General features: G+C 38.2%; 2 protein-coding genes across 4 annotated transcripts in view; one reads left to right on the plus strand and one right to left on the minus strand.

Moving 5' to 3' along the window:
• zcchc24 (zinc finger, CCHC domain containing 24) overlaps window positions 1-15,726 on the plus strand; it is a 47,719-nt gene extending 31,993 nt beyond the window's left edge. The window contains exons 3-4 of the mRNA XM_077494530.1: window positions 6,300-6,464; window positions 11,312-15,726. Of these exons, the coding sequence (XP_077350656.1) occupies window positions 6,300-6,464; window positions 11,312-11,425 (279 nt within the window). The 3' untranslated portion in view covers window positions 11,426-15,726. The remainder of the gene's footprint in view (window positions 1-6,299; window positions 6,465-11,311) is intronic.
• Window positions 11,283-20,635, minus strand: ppifa (peptidylprolyl isomerase Fa). Of its 3 annotated transcripts, none has more exons than XM_077494532.1 (6): window positions 20,353-20,635; window positions 20,210-20,240; window positions 20,056-20,144; window positions 19,873-19,969; window positions 18,613-18,688; window positions 11,283-11,374 (listed from the first exon to the last, which is right to left on the minus strand). In XM_077494532.1, the coding sequence occupies exons 1-6, from the start codon at window positions 20,494-20,496 to the stop codon at window positions 11,368-11,370; spliced, it is 444 nt and encodes a 147-aa protein (XP_077350658.1). In that variant the 5' UTR covers window positions 20,497-20,635; the 3' UTR covers window positions 11,283-11,367. The 3 variants fall into 3 exon arrangements, with proteins under 3 accessions (XP_077350658.1, XP_077350657.1, XP_077350659.1); XM_077494531.1 differs by lacking the exon at window positions 11,283-11,374 and adding an exon at window positions 16,297-17,473 and having other exon boundaries at window positions 20,353-20,634; XM_077494533.1 differs by lacking the exon at window positions 11,283-11,374 and adding an exon at window positions 16,297-17,473 and having other exon boundaries at window positions 20,382-20,531.
• Between the last annotated feature and the right edge of the window lie 635 nt (window positions 20,636-21,270).

Raw genomic sequence — 21,270 nt, forward strand, 5'->3', positions numbered from 1 at the left:
TAAGGAACACCACTAAATGCAATGGGAAGTATATATTTATTTTTAGTTTCAACATTACCTGTTAAAAAGAAAGGCACTGTAACAAATTCAATTGAATTAATGTCATCATTTATCCATTGTCGTTAGCTGCTTCCACTAACAACATGGACAGAGAGGAGCTAGTCACTATTGCCTAATAAGCATTGCGGTCACCAATATGATTTTTCTGCCTGCCATAGTGGCATTTTGTTTTCAAAAGGCAACTAGTGAGCTCAATTCCTTCTAAGAACCGGGCAAAATGAGCAGAAACATTTTCACATTGTGTGACCAGGATCAAGTCTGGTGGGAGGCAATCATGGAGTCAAACATTGCCTAAGACAATGTGCACACTCGTATGTGTGAAGAGCAGTGATGTATCCACATGTTGGACACTTTTGACACATTATGTGCCTTGGAGGCTGCCAATACGTTGCAGAGGTTGACTTGTCTCATCTGTACAACTCCTTCTGTGAGAAGATTTAGAGAAATAGAAATGTTTCCCGCATTCAGGGGTGTCAGTCAGTATAAGGATGACTGGAGAGATGGGTAAATTGTAAAGTGAAAGGAGGCAAAAAAGAAAGCTCAAATAACTCCATAAGCTTAGGTCACGCACAAACTCCAGAATTCTGTTGTTAAGGTCCGTTTCGAGTCCTAGAATGGCCCTTGCTATGGGACACAAATCAGGAGGCTTCATTTGCTCCCTCCTGTTTCATTTCTGTCTTTTTTTTTTGTTTGGTTTTACTGTCTAGTTGTTCTATTTATTGTGGTTATAAGCTCATTAATCCTGCGATAAAAGCTGTGGAATCATGCGTTCTCGTAGGGGGCTGAGTGGGAGTACCGCAGTTTTCTCAAGAGTGGACGGAAAGCCGTGGAAGTGGAATTTGTGCAGCGTGTGTGTTGTTGGTATGTGTATGTGTTAAAGGGAAACACGAGGCAAGAGGGACTGTGACAGTATGTTTGCTTGTGCTTGTGTGTGGCCGTGTTTTGCATTGAGATTGCATCAGTGAATGTGTTTGTTGTACATGCCTCATTTAACAGTCACCTAAACCCCAGTGTGGGTGTGTGAGTCCCTAGCACCAAAGGAGGATGTGGTTGACTTGTGGTGGTGGAGCTAACTCCCCTGTCTTCTCTATGGACACTATGCTCAGCACACACACAAACACTGACCTTCATCTCTGGCCTCCGACACAAAAACAAACATTGACTTTAGGTGAGCCACCGGCCGGCCGCTGTCCGTGTGACACGACAAACACAAAACCATCTCTAATCGGAGCCGTTCATCTGATGTATTTCTCTAAAGCGCTAACCCCACCTCGAACACACTTAAGTGGCTCGCATAGGCCCACTTAGCTCTCAGATGAGCTTGACTAGCTTTAGTTGCTCCGAGAAAAGCAAACACAGCCTCCAAGTGCAGGCCCATCTCCAGTTTTGCACAGCGCGATGACGCAATTCCATTAAAGTCACCACGGCATGTGTGCATATTATGACTGTTTTGTAAACGTTACTTCAGAGCCAACGTTGTGCGCTTATTTTCCTGGAAATCGAGCCTAACTAAAACAATTTGTTGTATTCACAGCGGAGGAGCTGGAGTTGTCACCCCGCAGCTCCACGTTAAAAGAAAATGGAGTGTGAAAGTATATGTCAAAAGGCCAAATGATTCCCTTCTTTGCCAAAGTACAGGCGGGTTGAGGCACAAGAGTCCAGATGTTTTTTTTGGGACAACATGTTTGGGTGGTCAGTAAAACGTAATAGCAACTGTGCCTGTTTGAAACATCTGCTTGGGCTTTATAGACATCCGTGGCAGGCAGCGTGTTACAATGATCCGACAACAACAGTCATATAAAGGATGACTTTGTCATAGGGATGTGCGTAATAATTCATCATTTGATCATGGAATTTGGAGAATTGACTGAAGCAAAATAGAGTGCACTACATGTTGATTCAGTTTTAACTAGGTTGCTGTTGAAACGTGATGTCAGCTGAGGGAATTTGAGCTACATCTTTCGGGCAGAATTATATATAAAACAACAACGGATTGTGCATTTTTACATATTTAATCATCCATCCATCCATCTTCTGCCGCTTATCCAAGGTCGGGTCGCGGGGGCAGCAGTTTTAGGAGGGAAGCCCAGACTTCCCTTTCCCCAGCCACTTCAACAAGCTCCACCGGCGGGATCCCAAGGCGTTCCCAGACCAGCTGAGAGACATAGGGGCATATTCACTAAGAATGCGCTGCGTCCGGTAATAGCACGAAATATTGCACCACAACTGCACCCACAGTCTGCGCCCAGTTACCAACCTATTCACAAAGGATATTGCTCTAATCATATACCGGCGCAAACACGCCCACAAAACTTACAGCTTGGAGCAAATTTGCACCTGATTTACCACACATGGCAATGGATTTGCGCCAAGAACATGGTTGTTATAGTAACAGTTGCGAGAAAGATGACATTATCAGAAAGCGAGGTTGGACCGAGAGTAAGCGTTTAGAGCGCCATTAAGCTGTACAGAGCAGAAAGGATGACAATGACGTCATTCATTCATAAAGTACAAATTATTGGTGCGATCGTTTAAAAAAAATATATTTTCAGAGGTTGGCGTGGGCGTACAGTATGAATCTGGCACGTAAGAATGATCGTAAAATGCCTCCCTGACATTGCCGATCCGCCCGGGTTACGTTATGTGTCCTAAGCTAACACGGAAATATTTCCCCCTCTCTCTCTCTCTTTCTCTCCTCTCTGCGTGATCAGCCGCGCATGTTGTGCGGCAAATGGCATGCACTGCCGGAGATCGAGGTGTGTCAGGTTAATACATGCTTTCAAAAACGTTATTTGCGTCACGCAAACGCGGTGTTGCTATTTGTGCTGGCGTTAGTGAATTCGACGCTGCATATCAATGAGTCTCATTTGCATTGGGGTGGGCATATTTTGCGTCAAATGTAAGCAAATTACCTAATTTACATACGCGCAAATAACACCGGCGTACCGTGACACAATCTGGCCGCGCACTTAGTGACGGATTTCCCCATCTGTGCGTGTTTAGTGAATTAGGCCCTAATTGCTCCATTTTTGCCAGTTAGCGCGGTGCAAAGGCGACGCAAACCTTAAGTGAATAGTCTCTCCAGCGTGTCCTGGTGGGACATGCCCGGAACACCTCTCCATGGAGGAGTCCAGGAGGCATCCGAACCAGATGCCCGAGCCACCTCAACTGGCTCCTCTCAACACGGAGGAGCAGCGGCTCAACTCTGAGTCTCTCCCGGATGACTGAAATTTTCACCCTATCTCTAAGGGAGAGCCCGGACACCCTGCGGAGGAAACTCATTTCGGCCGCTTGTATCTGGGATCTTGTTCTTTCGGTCACGACCCACAGCTCGTGACCGTAGGTGAGGGTCGGAATGTAGATCGACTGGTAAATTGAGAGCTTCGCCTTTTGGTTCAGCTCTTTCTTCACCACAACTGACCGATACAGAGTCCGCATCACTGCGGACGCTGCACCGATCCGCCTGTCGATCTGCCGCTCATATTTAATTAGTCAAAGAAATTTAATCTGATTGCATCGCATTTAGTGTGTTCGTAAAAGTGCTCGAGTGTCTGCCTATGAATAATTTTGTGAAACATTCTTTTTATGACACTATTATAAAATTTATAGTCTTGTTAGCACATGTGGGTGAGGCACTTTTGGTGTATGACACTAATATAAATTTATATTCTATTCATTCCATTTAGTCATACGTTTTGGAGTGCTTCACCCCAGTAGACTGCACCAAGTGAATCTGCCGGAATCAAAAGCAATTAGTCATCAACTTGCAGAGGGTTTGTTTTCTGTGTGCACATTATGAGCATCTTCCAAAGGGAGCTTTATCCCCCAATGAAAACATACAGCTGCAGACGGAGTGTGCAGTGAGGCCAAGAGTCAAGATTTGCGCTTGGAAGCAGCGTGGAGCCAGAAAGGAATGATCCTGAGGAGAGCTTTTTCTGTCCTGCTGTGGTTGTAGCATGCAGGGGAGATGTGAGTTGAGCAAATTGTCCTGAGAATAATGATTGGCTGTTTGCCTGACTTTAACTGGAGTCAAAGTTTGACTGTTGCGGGTATGTTTTTTGTTTTCCTTTTGGGGAGAATTGATCAGTTTTGATTACTCTAACTAGCGATTTTAGTTTATTTTATTTAACTAAACTACGTGTATTCTTAGTTTAAATATTAGCTCTACTATAAACACTACTTACTGGGTGAAAGGTAAGTGGCATTGACCTCAGAAGTACTTTCAATTTAGATCCAGAAAAAAAGACCGGGATTATTTTTTTGTTTTTTATTTATTTTATTTATTTATTTATTTATTTATTTATTTATTTATTTATTTATTTTATTTATTTTTTTTGTATCACTCTCCATTAAAACTGTTGGGTCAAATACAACTCAATTTTGTAAAATAAATAAATAAATAAATAAATAATCATCAAAATAAAAGTTGGACCTGCACTACCTGGGTCAATTTGACCCAACGTTCTACGTACAACTTGAGTTGTTTTGAAACAAATCAACCCTCAGTTGGGTCAATTTGACCCAAGTAGCAGGGCAGTCCAATTTTTGACCAGTACTGGGTTATTTTTGACCAAGAAGTTTTGAGAGTGCTCTCTTGGACATGTCCCAGTTTTGACCAAGAAGTTTTGAGAGTGCCCTCTTGGACATGTCCCAAATTGGTCCTGGCTCAGTTGCTACTGTTGCTACCCAATGTTATTTGTATTGCTTATGTATTGTTTTTTTTTTTTTGTTGTTTTTTTTTTTTGCAAAACTTAGGAGTAAGAACATGTTTCTGTCTGTCCTGTCCCAAAGTCCAGACCCTTAAAACTGCTAGGTCAAAAATAACAAAATTCTGTAAAAAAAAAAAAAAAAGGCCGATATTTTGTATTTATTTATATTTGTTTATTTGTTTTTTCATTTAGTTTTACCAATATTGGGTTATTTTGGACCACAGTAGCTTAAATAAAACAGAATATTTTGTCTCCGATATTCTTCAAGATTCTTCAATGTTACTTTAGCGGCTACAGTAACTTTGAAGAATCTTGAAGAATTTCTACATTGCCCATCTCATAGCCTCCCATTTTAACAGGGGTGTGTAAGACTTTTTATACCCCCTGTATATTTTAATAATGAGCCTTTGCAATGGCAGTCAATGTCTAAGTAGACAGAGTGCACCCAAACAAAATGTCATCACACGTGTCTTGTTTAATGCAAAGTCACATTTTCCAGCCTGCGTGTTGTCAGGGCTGGAGATGCGAGGCTGACAGTGAGTCGGGTTGGGTGGGGCAAAGTAGAGGTTGAGGTCATTCGGTTTTGGGGGCCATGTCGAAGCACAGCCGTTGGTGCTTATGGCCCCTTTCGCCGGTGCTGATGCAAAGCGTTGACGTCTGTTAAGACAGCGCCAGATGCTGCTGATTAGACTTATTACTCATACACGAGCAAGGACGAACTAAGGAAAGGCTGGGAATGTGCGACGCACCCCCTCACTCATGACCGACCCTATACCTCCTATGCGCTCGCTAAAATATGTGTCCAATGTCAAAGCCACTAATGAAAGCAATGTGAAGTCTTGCAGGGAACTTAACAATGCACTGATTACCAGCCTCAAGTGTGAAAACGTGCAAAGTAAATATTTGGTTTATTAGGTTTGCTATTTATTTTTGCAAAGATGTTGCAAAAAACATCCATGAACAAATTTCTGTGAAACTTTGTGGACCATTTAATTTTTGTTCAAATCTGGATTAAAAAAAATCAAAAAAAAATCAGATAGAGGGAGCGACTTTCTACAGCATTTTATCACTAGTGTATGTTATTATTGTTTTAACATCATGAAGTATTATGTCTTGAATAGGCCCATGTTCTGGTAAGATTCTTCTCTTCTAGATTTGTCCTCTTGACGACATACATTTTGTTTGTGAATTCCCTCCCTTGTCGTGGCCTATATCAAGTTGCCAACATGGAATCAGGGGAGCGTGCTCCTCCCAGCTCGATTTCTCTCGAGCGACTGTTCCCCATCATCTCCCTCACGAGAATCATTGGAATGATTTCATCATACAGCTGCAATGGAAGTGTGCGTCATTTAAGCGCACGCTGAGCCACCCGCATGTGTACGAGATTGGTGAAGTTGTTATACAGTATTAGCAATGAAAGGGGAGACACACCCATTTGTCAAATATTATCACGGTTACTCTGCGGCTAAATCAAACAGCACGGAATGGAAGCAAGAATGTATTCAATTTAGATGGCTTTGTTGTGTGCAGGCCCGACCCAAAGGAGAAGGGCTGACACCCTACCAGGGCAAGAAGAGATGCTTTGGCGAGTACAAGTGTCCAAAGTGTAAGAGGAAGTGGATGAGCGGCAACTCGTGGGCCAACATGGGACAAGAATGTATCAAGTGCCACATCAACGTCTATCCACACAAGCAGGTATGCCAGCTTTGGCCTCAATAAAGTATTTTTTTATTTGTTACCAAATATGGTTCCTTGCCCATAAATGACCACAGGGTCAGGTCCAAAATAAAAGTATCATTTATTTAATCCGTCACAGAAATGACGGGACTGCAAATGTTTACAATGAAGCTTAAAGAGAATAAAATTTTCATGAATATGTCCTACAATTCAAACTGTTTTTTGAAATCAAACATTAACTTATTCAAACCCAAAAATGTGTAAATATGTTTTTTAATACTTTGTCCTTCACTCCCAAAAACCTATTTCTATGTTGTTGTTGTTGTTTCTTTGCAAGAGCATACAGAAGGCTTTGATGCAGCTTCTGACATGAAGACATGTCGCTTACAGCAATGGAAGTTATTACGAAAAACGGGCAGCAGGTGGAACCAGAGTATAAGAGATCAGCCAGGGCCATATTGGAACAAGCTCTTTTTGACAGTGTTTACACCAAGAATGTGAATATCGATTAAACCTAGCTATATTCTAAGGCTAATTGCTGCAAAATGGAAACAGATACAAATATACTTTTTGTTCCTGTTCAAAGAAGAGACTCTAATCTTTCTTTTGGTACGTTCCATGTTTTTATAGCAACAGAACACAATATTCTGTGGGCCTTGCAAAATCAGTCAAAATGCAGTAAAACAACCGGGAGTGAAGGGGGTTGCTTCGGTGAAAATGGCTGGGAGTGAATGAGTTAAGTGGTATTATCCTCAAATCTCGCAAGACAATTGCAAAATCTCGCGAGACTTCCGAAAAATCCGGCGAGACTTTTTCACACTATGCAAGACTTGCTTTAAATCGCACAAGTCTTCTTCAAATATCAGAAAAATTCCTCATCTTGTGAAACTTCTTTAAGTCCCACAACTTCAACTCTCAAAACATTTCTTCACATTTCACCAGAATTCCTGTAAATTGCATGAGAATTTGGCCAATCTCTTGAAAACTGAGCTCAGTAAGCAGCTAAAAGGTTGACTTTTTATTTCACTTTTCGGGAAACTATTATTTCTCTCTGCCAAGGCAACAATTATTCTGAATTCGACCCAAGATAGGTTCATGTTTCTTGTGAGGGCAAACATCATTTTTGTGGGTGTGACCTAAGACTTCATGGCTGCGTGTTGACTCGAGGATATCACATATGGTTCCATTTAAATTGTAATAAAAAAAACACTGCATCAACAATTAATTTAGCCTTTTTGACATTAAACCAGCTCACAGTAGACTAATTGCATGTCCTGGATTCCATCAAATTCTAAAATGAATATTGCCTTATTTAGGACGTGCACATACCATGAGTTTTCTTGCGTAATTGTGCTTGGGAGCTATTGGAATTCCCCTCTAACTGAAAATGAAACCAGCATGAAATTTTATTAATCAAGATGCTGCTTTTTCCCAAAAACAAACACAAATGTTCGTCACAGGGCAGGGAGTGCATAGCAGGAGATGAGTATCTCTTCTTTCTCAGAAGCGATACTCATCTCAAACATTTCATCTTTTAATATTTATAATTGTAACAGTTTTCCAATTCCACTTTCAGAATGAAATGGGGACAAATTCTTGAGGCACCGCTTGTCAATATCACTCTCTGCCTTGCTTCGCTGGCATTGGCAACATTAAATGTTAGTACAAGTCATAACACTACCAAACAATGGAAAGGTCATACCTAATGAGATTTTATCATGTTATTAACTACATTATATTTCCTCATATAGTGGCTGTGGCGGTTATTTATTCAGCTGGAGAGAGTACCGGGCAAGGTTAAAACCCCGGATCGCAGAATTTGCTAGACATGCTAATCATTTGTTGGCTATGCGGCTAAATCCATATACGTACATATTTCTTATCACAAACTCTCTTTCTTCCCTCTCCATTGTGCGGTTTTTGTTAGGCTCTTTAATGCCTACCATATTTACAGATACCACGTCTGCTGTGCAGACAGTGTATGACATGGTAATGATGTCTATAAAATAAGACGACATCTATTTCAGATGGCCCAGCTAGCTATCTTTATCCCTGGCTTGAATATGCATCTACCGAACCATCTTGTTTCCATGAAGTGAACCACTTTGACTCGCCTTCACTTGTTTCATGTGAAAGAAAGCACATTCCATGAGTTAGCAATATCACACAATTATATATTCCTCTCATGCCAGCCGACAGTCCCCATAAATGGCCTAAATATGCCCTTTCCAAAAGCATCCATATACATGAGATGGGGAAATAGCGAGGCCAGTCAGTCAGTCGGTACGGTAGTATATTTGGCATTTCAGATCAAGCGCATAACTTCCATGGGGCCATGCAACCTCCTCCACTCCCCTGCTTCATGTTGCAAATAATAGTCCACCAATCATCCACATAAAAGCAGCTGAAGAAGAGGCGCTGCTTAATATCTTAAAAGACAGATGTCTCCTAGCAGGAACACTCAGAAACAACACTAAATCGTAGGGCTGTTTGTTCAGTGTTACTCCATTAATAATACAAGTAAAATCTTAGCCAAGAAAAATAAGATTTACGAACCACAACAATGTCTGAAACATCATCAGAAAGCATACCAACCTTATATAAAAAAAAAAAGAAAAGCTCATAAATCACGCTTCACCATCCATCTGTACTTATCTAACCAATTCATGTGGTATGCTGTTGACTTGCACAGTCATGTGCCTTTTAAATTGTTTAGACTTTTTTGCTCACGGGCCATTTATTTGGAAGGGTCAGCCGCATGCATGGGGCTTAAATTAGGGTACATTCTAGTGCTGTCAAAGTTAAAGCGTTAACTAATTAATTCATCACAAAAAATTATCGCATTAATCATTGTATTACCACAGATTAATCACACTTAATTTTGACCGCAGAATATCCTTTTTAGCCGCCAGTGGATGGTTACATTAAAGGTAGCTGTTGGAGTTTGAGCAATAAACATAACTACATGCATTTAAAGTAAAGTATTTAATAAATGTTTACATATGCCATAGGTCATTTTTTTCCCATTTTAACTTATGCAAATAATTAATCGATTAGAGAAAGCAGGATGAGCGTGTGCAGTGGATATAATTTTTGAAGACGTCCTCATAACATTAAATGTCGAAATAATTAACACATAACAGGTGCGCTTCAAATTTAGTGTGCAAAATATGTTGGGGAAAAAAAAGCCTTTTTAAGTCAGTGATTAATCATGATGAATCAAAATTCTAAGATGTGATTAATCTGATTAAAAAAATTAATTGTTTGACAGCTCTCGTACATTCACACAAAAACACCAAGGGAATTGGGTTTAAAGTTTTACGCAGGCGAGAAAGACATGCAAAAATGATGCTTGCTTCATAATGATGGAAAAGTAAGATTACGACAAAATAAAAGCTATGTGACCAGAAAAATGTTTGAACTGGTAATATGAGAAAATAAAAATTGTATTACGCAAAAAGATAGATTTGGTACAAGATAAAAGTCAGAATCTACCTAGGGGAAAAGAATAAAAGTAGAAGATATGCAAATCACCTACATCTCCCATGGTGCTGAATGATTCTCTGTCAATTTTCAATTAGATATAGCCCAGCTATGGAACAATCTATCCAAAAATCACCTCAGTTAACCTCACTAAGTAATTTTAAAACCAAGATTCAAACATGTCTGACAAGTTAGTCACTAAATAACACAAACACACCTCTTATTTTATGTTACTATTCTTTCAATGTCTTCTTTGTAAACCCTCAATGGACTGAATTTATTTATTTGTATACTGAAGATAAAGATGTATAATCAGGTGTGATTTTGTATTTTTCATTGTGGCATAAACTTACAACTAGGGACATAACGATAACGGCAATATCGTGATATTGCAATATTAAAACTGCCACAATATATCGGCGGCGTCATGTCACGATATTAAAAGCAGCACATCTGTTTAAAAAAAGTCGGGTTGATTTCCATTTGTGCAGTTTTAGCACCCTCTGGTGGCTAGTTTTTAGTGCACTTTAATTTTCATAAGGCATGTTTTGTCCATTCTATGTTAAAACCCACACTACTGGTCAAATGAAGGGGTACGTAATATGCTTGTGAACAGAGTCAATAAATTAAGTAACTCAATATCTGCGGGCATTAGCCAGTAAGTGCCTCAATAATAAATCTTATTAGAGATTGTAGGTTGTTTATATTCTTGCTGTAATGTACAAACACACAATATTGTTTTATTTTTAGTATTAGCTATTTTTTTTTACATTATTGTGACTTTTTTTTTTTTTTTTTTTTTGTATCGCCAACCTCCCCACAATATTGTGCTAATTATTATATCGTGAACTTCATATCGTGATGATATCGTATTGTGACATTTGGATATTGTTACATCCCTACAACTCTAACATTTTCAACCATTTTCAGGCTTTACACACAAATGGCACACAAATAACAAAATTAAAAAAATGTCCATTTTGAGACCTGCTTTGCCAAGCTCCCAAATATCATTAATGTGTAAACTAACAGCCAAAAATTCTTTAAAAAATAAAAAAGGGCAAAATGGTTTATCATCCGTCAGCTTTTCTTACTTTTATGTCATCAAGTGCACATATATCAGTATAAATGTCTTTTCATTGGGCCACTTATATATAAGATTAATTGTTATGTACTATTAAAATAGGTGCATCGAATCAAATGAATGCTTGGGCCCTTTTTTTTTGCCAGTACCACGTAACTCTGTTTTGCATTTAGAGTTCCGTTAGCCAGTGCAAAACATGGGAGGGAATCCAAACCTAATAGGCCCAATAAACTTGCCAGAACTCATGATGTGTTAAATATGACTCACTCGTGCTCTTGTGTGTGTTTTGCGCCCACAGCGTCCGTTGGAGAAGCCGGACGGCCTGGACGTGTCCGACCAGAGCAAAGAGCATCCTCAACACCTGTGTGAGAAATGTAAAGTCCTGGGTTACTACTGCCGCCGTGTGCAATAAACATCTCCTGTCGCTGAGGTCCGAGAGCCAACAACGCTTTACCAGTCATCCTCCGCTCCATCGACCCTCAAATCTCGTCACGGTGTTATTAAGGGATGACATTCATGAAAAACCAGAGGAATACATATGTGGCCATCAGCTTCTTGTGCAGGAAAGCCCGCTCAAGCATTGTCTCATTAGGCTCATGTTACAGTCGTAGATGACCTCATTGTGGGGTTTGTTACCTTTGTGTTTACAGAAATATGCCTTCTATTTTTCCCTTGCCAAGTGAAGTGTGTCCGTGCATTGTGTGTATATATACGCAAACGCCGCATTTAGGGTCAACAGCACATCTTTATTAACTGTGAATTAACTGAGGGATAATGTGCCATACATCCCAAGCTTACATGTGGCCTATTTATTTTTCTTATTGTCTAGTGTGCAATTTGACTTTGAACTGGGACAGGAAAATATATATATAATTTTTGTTTGTTTGTTTGTTTGTATTCCGCATTGTTGTGTAACTGCTTCCACATCTTTAGAAACTACTGTAGGCTTAGTATCGCTCCGTGAAGTTCAGTAACCATCCATGCAGTTTTGTTTTTTAAACGTTTTTAAAACACGAATCATTCATAGGCTGAATATGTTTGTTGTTGTTTGAAGAAGATTTCGAGTGCCAGTTTCACGCTTGCTGGAGGCAGTGAAACTAAATGGAAAATACTGAACAACAAGTACAACAATGGATTGTCGTATAAAAAGTGCAGAGAGGGTTGATGAAGGTTGGTGGGAAAGCAGCCATTTAAAGGCTGGTCGAGAACAATTTAAAAAAAAAACACAGGGAGGAGCAATAGGTCATTGTGATACAAAGGAATGATAGGGCCACCCTGAAAAGAAAAAAATTATGAGGAAAAAAAAGAAGACCCAAGTGTTAATCTTTACAGAAAAAAAAAAAGTACATTTTATGAGATTAAAAGCTTATGTGACTAAATTTGTATTACTACCAGATAGAAATGTAATGTTACAAGAATGTTTTGAAGGCATCATAGCAAGAAAAAAAAGAAAATAAAATAAAATATAACATTATGAGTTTCAAGGGGTAATAGATCAGAGAAAGTTGCCATATTTGACCAGTTTTAAGAATCATGTATATTACAAGAAAAAAAAAGTTTTAATGTTGAGAGACTAAAGTAGCAACATTAAAAAAACGTTTTGAAGACTAAGTGGTACTACTCCTAACTTAAACTTAAGTAACTAAAGTAGTGACAAACATTGTGACATAAGATTCATTTAGCAATATTATGGAAAAAAAAAAAAAAGTTATGAGACTCAAGTGGCAAATCATAGTATTCTGAGAAAAAAGTTATTGTAAAATGTATTTGTTTTTCTCATCATATTGCAAATGACTTATTCAGTAGTACTGTAATGTTCATTTTACAATGTCCACATATAGGTACAGTATTTTGTTTTCAGTGTGGCCCTAATACTCCCATGTATTAAGGATATATGGAATGTGACAACGGTTTTAGGGCGGGGATTACTTTCAAATGATTTTAACTGCTTTACATGTACAGTACAATAGTGTCAAATACAGAGGATATACTTTATGCAATTTCCACTGATTCAAACCTGCCTTAGGATCATCGTCATAGGAAATATTTTTATAATTGTTTTTTTTTTTTTTTTTTTTTTTTTTTTTAGCTCTACAAATGGCAGTCATATTTTTTTATACTGTAATTTAGTTCATGTGCCTTAGATGATTTGAAGAAACAAGTAGGGGAAGTCAAGGTGGTGCAGTGTGTTTACTGTGATGCATAGAAGGTTTGAAATGACATAAAAGAGTTGACATAAATTGAGTTGGACGTGTGGCAAAGTTAAAATAATAGAAAACAATGGAGGTTTTTAGCAAGTGCAACTTGCTTTCTAACTTACGCTGTGGGCCGGGATGTCCTCTGAATGCGCTGAAACCACGCCTCGCTTAGGGCCTATCTATCAATCAAATACCACTACGTCTGGCATCTTTCGAGTTATCCATGTTTGAGCTACAAAAATATAAGCACCTAAATCCTCCTGTGGCTGAACTATATCATTCTGAGTCATCGCGGGGCTTCCCCTGACCTGACGAGGGGCGCTAGCTAACAGCTAGCTTGTGAGCTAACATGATACCTCCTCGCTCGATGTTGTGTCGGTCCACATAACGGAGACACTTAAGGGAAACGTTTACTAACAATGGTGGCACACGTCATTTAGAGTGTGGCTCACAACATATGATAGATATTTGAGCACATATTTCATGCTAGTTATGTACCCATGATGATTTTGTTGAATAACAAAACATAAAACATAAAAATCAAACTGTTCTATAAAATGTGGTATCCAGGGATGTAGCATAGCTAGCTAGCTAGCTGAGCACTACACACTGAAGTTCAGTCTTCGCAGTTTCAGCAAATATCTTTATCTAGAAAGACATGTCTGATTTCACTTTATTGGGTCTTTATGTTAGAATTGGGAGCTTGTGATAATAGCCATGATAAACATGAGAACTGTACGCTATGTCCTTAAATATACAGTAAGAGCATCTTAAGAACACTAAATATTGTTTGAATCATTACAAACTGAGACTTGAAGTAGAATTGCTCGATTGTAGACACCCATAATGTGTACCGCAGGACATCTTACAATTGCTTAATGATGTGCCTGTCCTGTAAAAGCAAGTCGCATTGAGGAAGACAAGTTGAATTTGTTCAGACCGATGTGTAGCAACGATGTTGGGTCCTATTTTCCCCATAATGTAATATTTCAAGCCCACTCATCAGCTCACATGAAAGCAGCTTGAAATATGTTTATTTTCATTTTAGTGTTTCATCATTGGGAACAATACTTTTTTATTACTATTATTATTGTGGGGAGGGCAAACTTAAAAACAGGGCTGCCTTGCATTAAAACCTCTGGTATAAAAAGCCCACTTAACCAACAAATGCTGATTATATGTGACAATAAACATTTGTTTGCAGCATATATTTTTTTTAGTCTACAGTATATTAAACATCGCTGCACTGTGAAGACACCAGAAGGCCTTTTGAACACACCGGGGTGCGCTAGTAATGCCTTTTTGACGTAACCATAGTGTAGCAACTAACATAGTTGAAAAGTCAGCCTGGTGACGATGTATATGGCACATCACGAGCAAACGGAAGCAGTAAAAACAAAAACAAAAAATCTTTTGTCTTGAATTTGCATTTATACTTGACTTTTCTATTAGCTTTTCAGTATATATATATAGCCTATAAAAAATGAGCGTACAGTATATAGAGTATGTGTGTATTTTGCAAAACGTAGAATATTTTATAGCAAGCTAATGAGTTATGACAAATATTTTATGAACGAATGTTTATGTATATATTTGATGGCCGTCATTTTGGAAAAGTGTTATGCAATATTAAAGCCTTTTTTTGTGTGTGCGGGTGTGTGAAGAAGGGCCTTTGCTAAGAAGTAAACCTAGCTGAGAGTTTGCTCGCGTTTTCTTGGTTGTTTTACAATAATCTGCAAAAGTATTTATGATTTTTTTTTTTTTTTTTTTTTACAACACTTTTTGTATAGAATATGCAAACACGTTACACTACGGAGAAAATATTTTCTACATAGATTATTATAAAAAAGAAAAAGCTGGTACATAATTAATCTTTCTCAATTATAAGTCATTGTGATTATTTTTTTTTTTTTAGTAAAATAATCTGTAATACTGTTACTAATTATGAGCTGATATACAAACGTATAATCGTTTTGCGGTAAAACGTATGATATTGTGTTAACATGCAGAATGTCTCGTCGCCACTGTATGAGCACGTTAAAACTGTGAGACGCAGCTTGTCTCGAGCTGATCTATTTTGGGACGTTCCAGTGTTATCGCTAGCTGTTAGCTCATGACAAAGAACTAGTTGAGAGTTTGCATGTGCATGTGTCCAATGAAGTATTCCCTTTGTGCAATGTTACAAGTGTTACTATTTAAATGATTTTATGTTTTAGTTGCAGTATTACATTTACAGCTTTTGGAATACTATTTACGGAATGTATGTAGCGTGTTCACAACTAAATGTTGTTACACAACATTGCAACACGTTTTATCGTAAACAAACAAAAAAAAAAAGGACTCTTGGGGGGGTTTTCTGAGAAAAAGGACATTCATGGTTCCGAGAGTCGACCGAACGTGGGTCTGTTTTCATGTCCATGAAACGGCATTCCAAAATGTGCCTTATTTGTTAGCTAGGATATCATTTTTAGCGCTCTAGTGATGTCTATTTGGATGAATAAAAATCTGACTGAAAGTCTGCCTTCTTTTGGCCTTTTGTCTGGTCTTGTTTGTTTGGATTAACACACAGACACAGACACACACACACCCACACACACACACCCACACACACAAAAACCCAGCACCTGGTAGGCATCATTTGCATTAAGGGAAGCTATTTTGGTCATGCACCATAAAAGCAACATATATACATCATCACAGAAACTGAGTTTAAATTAAATTAATCTGAGTTTAATTACTATAGTGCTAACAGTTTACAATGAACATAATTTGGAAAAAAAATGTTCTAATAAGAATTACAGTATGGACACACACACACACACACACATATATATATATACATATATATATATACATATATATAAACATACATACATATATATATATATATATATATATATATATATATATATATATATATATATATATATATATATATATAGTTCAAATGCTAGGTTTTTGTGATATTAAAAAAAAGAGACCAATGTAGTTAAATCATTTCAAATTCATTAAAAAAAAAAAAATTCACATGTTCAAAGGTATTCACAGTATGCCTTTGTCATGAAGCTCAATGTTTCCCCAAAAAATAAAGCGACATAAATAATCAACAAAAACTCAAGAAAAAGTAGAATGACTCATTTACTCCTTCTGTTATTGTATCAGGGTCATCAATTTTCGATATGTTGTCAATAATGAGACAAGGAGACAAAGGTGAATTGTGTCTCTTTTTACTCTCCACACTTTCTTAATTATTAAAAGCTTGCATGGGCCAAGAAAGATAACTGGTACATTTGTGCAGAAATCCATATTATGGCAAAATTGAGGTTTAGTGTTTAGTTCATTTGAGAAACTGTATTTCATAAACATATGATATTGCTTAGCATCATGTCGTAAATATAACTGTAAAAAATACAAATATGTAACTAAAAAGTAGATTTACGTGCTGTAAAAAGCAAGCATCAGTGAAGCTGTCATTGAATTTTCCTGCATTTCCAGCTCTGTTAAAAGTCAGGGTGGGGGCCCAAATTCTGTGAAGTTTATTACAACATCTCAAGCCGGAACAAAGTGCCAGCATTTCCATGGCAAACATGTAACGTGAGAACGCAAACACATGCTGGTGGAAGGTCAGCATGCAGATGGTTTTTATTTGAGGGGGGGTGCGCGGGAGTGTCTCTTTTATTTACTTTCATAAAGTATCAGCTTGATAAGCAGCAGCGGCAGCCGGCCTCGTGTATGAGCTCAAAGACATCTTCTGGTGCGGAAGATTTAAGCCAGCGCTCACTGTGCCTCCCACATGGATGTCACCTGATGTCACTTCCTGCTGGGATGGACAGGAAGCGGATTGTGTCTATAAAAAGCCACTGGCTATTTTCCAGGAAGGTTGAAAAGCAGCGGGGGGGGGGGGGGGGGGGGGGGGCACGAGCCAACGTCCTCCAAGTAGACCGACAGAGCAGGAACATCGGACGTTTATTTGGCAGGAAGCGCTGGGGGAATTGCACAATGTGAAGATTTGGACTAAAAAGGACGACCCCGGACTTGTCAACACATGAGATGAATGAAGCGAGCAAGACACACAAGATGCAAACAATTCAGAGAAAACCTTTTATCCAAAGTCCCGCCTCGAAATCTATTTCACTTGCCCGCAATTTGCAACAACTATTTTCTTGATCACGCCGCCGTCGTGTAAACCAAACGCTTCCATTTTGGAGACAACGTCCATACCTGACGTTATCTGTCCGAACACCACGTGTTTGCCGTCCAGCCTGCCGACAAAAACAAAACAAAACAAAACAAAACAGGAATTCAATTACAAGGTGAACATTTTGGGGATTTTTTTGTTTTTAGTTTGAAACTTCCCATCGGATTTGATGGGCATTTATGGGAATAAATTACAGAACTTGAGAAGCTGTTTTCTTCATTTACAAAATCAGGTTACACTACCTGCACCAATACTTAGACGTGGTTCCAGCAGACGAAAAGTTGAGTCTACTCTCTCAGCCATCAAACTGTCACATGTGACGGGCGCATGTCAAATGAAACATCATCGATACGGCCAGCACGGAGAAGAGAGATAAACCAAATTCCCAAACAACCACATCAAGAATTGTGTCGGCACAAAAATCAGGAGTTGCTACGCTCGAGTGCAGCTGTTTTGTATATGGAGCGCAGAAAAAAAAAATTCTTAGAGGTATTATTGACAAAGATAGTCATCTCCACTTTAGCAAGTAACACACGTGCTCCATGGGGTGTAACTTTAAACCCCATTGGCCAAATCAGTTTCTAAACATAAACCGTTTTAAAGTTAAGAAACTGACCTGGCCAATTCACAATTTTCTACTCCCTGACCCGGCAGTTTGTTAGATAAAACATTTATGTACGTAGATCTTTGAGCTCATTCCAGAGCTAACATCATTTATTATCAATGAAGATTAATGAGTCTGTCCCTTTAAGAAACCATGGAAGGCTGTATTTCACAGATAAGCTTGTACATTTCTGGGAAACATGAGTAGATCTTTTCCTTATTCTTTGCATCAGTCCATAAAACTTCACCAAAGGATTTTTGAGGCTCATTTGTCTTTGTGCGTTTTTTCAAAGTCCAACCTGGTGTTCTTCTAATGCTAATGAGCAGTTTGCAACTTCTTATGTAGCATCTGTGCTTTCGTTCATTTCATGACCTTCGGATCTTGCCCTCTGGAAGTTTTTTTTTTCCTTTTTTTTTTTTTCTTAAACTGCTTCTGTTACGTACCAAACTAGTGGTTACACCTTTTTCAGGACATTCCATGTGGTAGTACGAGATAGAACCAATGTGTGGGAAATGGCGTCGATTGATTTGTACTTTTCTTTCAGCTTCACATTTGCGTTACGATTTATACTAACAAAGTATTGAAGATTAAGATTTTACCATTCAGTTTTCGTAGTGCTGATAAAGAACTGGGAGCCGTTGGTGTTCGGGCCCGAGTTGGCCATTGACAAAGTCCCTACGCAATGAAAACAAACACATTGTTTAACATTACTATTGTAAAAGATGTGCTTTTTAAATTGTATTTCATTTGGCCATGTAAGAAGTTGGTGACTGGAAATAGCAGACAAGTATAGTGAAGGAAATTCAGTACTACCATCTAGTGGACATGCAAGTATACTGTACAGTCAAAAAAAAAAAGAAAAAAAAATGAAAGCACAACAACTGAAAAGTAAAGTATAGTAAAATTTCTTTGTATTACTGTATATGCAGAGCTTGCAAGTTTTCTCAAAGAACATCACACTAGTGTTAATTCCCTGAAACGGATAAATATGAAATAAATAATTGCCCTTTAAAAAGTTGGTTAAACAAATATTTTAATTAAATATATTATGTTGAACTATTTCCTTTTTAAATACATGATCTGACAATTTTACGACATGTTCATTGTTACTATTTTTAATTAAGCAGTGATAAAAGTTTTTGTGTAATTACCGGTATTGTTTTCTAAGGCGGGTACAGGTTTACAAATACAGTTATGACTATTTTCTGCGTAGACTGGGGAGAATAAATCACTCTTCACATACTCCACACCACAGGATAATCGCTCAAGATAATTTTTTTAGAGTCATACGAGAATCAGATATTTGCTGACTTTCATCGAACACTTAAATTTGACCTGATGATCAGTATGTGTGATCCATGCTGAAACCAGGCCAAAACACTAAGAAAAAACAAAACATATAGTGATATAGCTGGTGATGATATAAGAATGTTTTAGAATGGTCTTATTAAAGCTACAGTGACTAGAGACCGAGCCCTACCATGAATAGCAAAATTGTTTTATACTGTATTGAAATTATACATCGATGCCACAAGATGGCGGCAAATGACTAATTTTGTGTAAATGAAGCTCCTCAAATCACTTCAACTGTTCCTTGTCACTAAGATATCACAAGATGGCACCAAAGCACAACTGCATTGTTTACTTGTATTATATTACTGTTATAAAATCAGTGGATGCGGAAGCACGCATTTGCAAGGTTTCACTGTACTCAAGTTTGGAGATAACGATCATGCATGGGCGTTGCTTGACTTCAAGAGAACCCATAGTTCATTTAAATGTAACATTAAAAAAAATAAAAATAAAAAATAAAAATAAAAAATAAATAAAAAATAAAGAAAGAAAAAATTGAGATGCACCTGCTCTGGTGTGTTTTAACTTGAAGTTTTCATCCTTGAAGGTTTTCCCATATATAGATTTTCCTCCAGTGCCATTGTGTTTGGTGAAATCTCCTCCCTGCGACACATAAACAGCGTCAACAACAATATAGTCCAAAATAATATTAAAAGACACTTTTAAAGATCAGGTGATAGCAACCTCACCTGACACATAAACTGTGGTATGATCCTGTGGAACACACACCCCTTGTAGCCAAAGCCATGCTCGCCTGTACACAAAGCTCTGAAATTCTCTTTGAAATAAAACACGTTTATTAGTTTTAGCACAGCTGGCATGACCTTACAATATTGTCTTTACCTGCAGTCTTTGGCACCACGCCTGCATTGAGCTGTAAGATAAACAGTAAATGAAGCACAGTGTTCACAGGCGCCCTACAGGGGACACCAAAGGTCCTCGAGAGACGCTAGCCATGCTAACTAGATGACTGGCTAGCTAGCTACCTCAATGATTATTCTCCCCAGCGGCTCACCGTCCGCCTCGATGTCCAGAAACACGACAGGGTTCTCGACCGGACCCGAGGAGAGCAGCCTTGCCGTGGCGATGCCGAACGGGCTGAATATGATTCGGTTTTTGACGGCAAACATCGTAGCTTCAAGCTGTTAGCTTTAGCTTAGCAAGTCTCCAGGCTAGAGCTGCCGCTCGTGTTGTCGTGTGACGTCACGCAGTCGTGACAGGAAGTGGAAGATCAACAACGACATCATGTGGCAGAATTTGGTAATGCAACAATGTTTTAAAAATACAAATATTTATTGGGTTAAAATGAAATGCTATGCAAGCTAATAATTTGTCCACCCATTTTCTTAACAGCTTGCTCCTCGCGGGGGTGCTGTAGCCTATCCCAGCTGGCTTTGGGCAGTAGACAGGGTACACCCTGAACTGGTTGCCAGCCAATCGCAGCTAATAATTTGTTTTAATAGAAATATATGTACCTTATTTTATTTTAATTAAATAATGTTAATCACTAAGTCATGTGATACATGCTATACAGTTTAAATTGACTCAACTTGCGTTTATTTAATTTTCCAAATTACTTTGTTGGAAAAGAGATTTAAGTAATATATTAGATAGTACTATAATTGTAATGGTAATACACTTGCAATTACTAATAGATAATAAAATTTAAACATAAATATATATAATAACCAAATATTAAAGCTATGGTATTATTAAAAGTAACATGTATTTGTACTGTAGTTATAATATAGTAATATTTTTTGTAAAAAGTAAAAAATAAATATGGGGTGACAAAACAAATAATACAAGTTTGACTTATAATAAAATACTACTAACAGGATTAATACAATATTTCCATTAATACATTTCTGTCTATGAACTACTTTTTACATAAACATACATAA

This window comes from Festucalex cinctus, chromosome 14 (assembly GCF_051991245.1).
Source record: "Festucalex cinctus isolate MCC-2025b chromosome 14, RoL_Fcin_1.0, whole genome shotgun sequence".
NCBI lineage: Eukaryota > Metazoa > Chordata > Actinopteri > Syngnathiformes > Syngnathidae > Festucalex > Festucalex cinctus.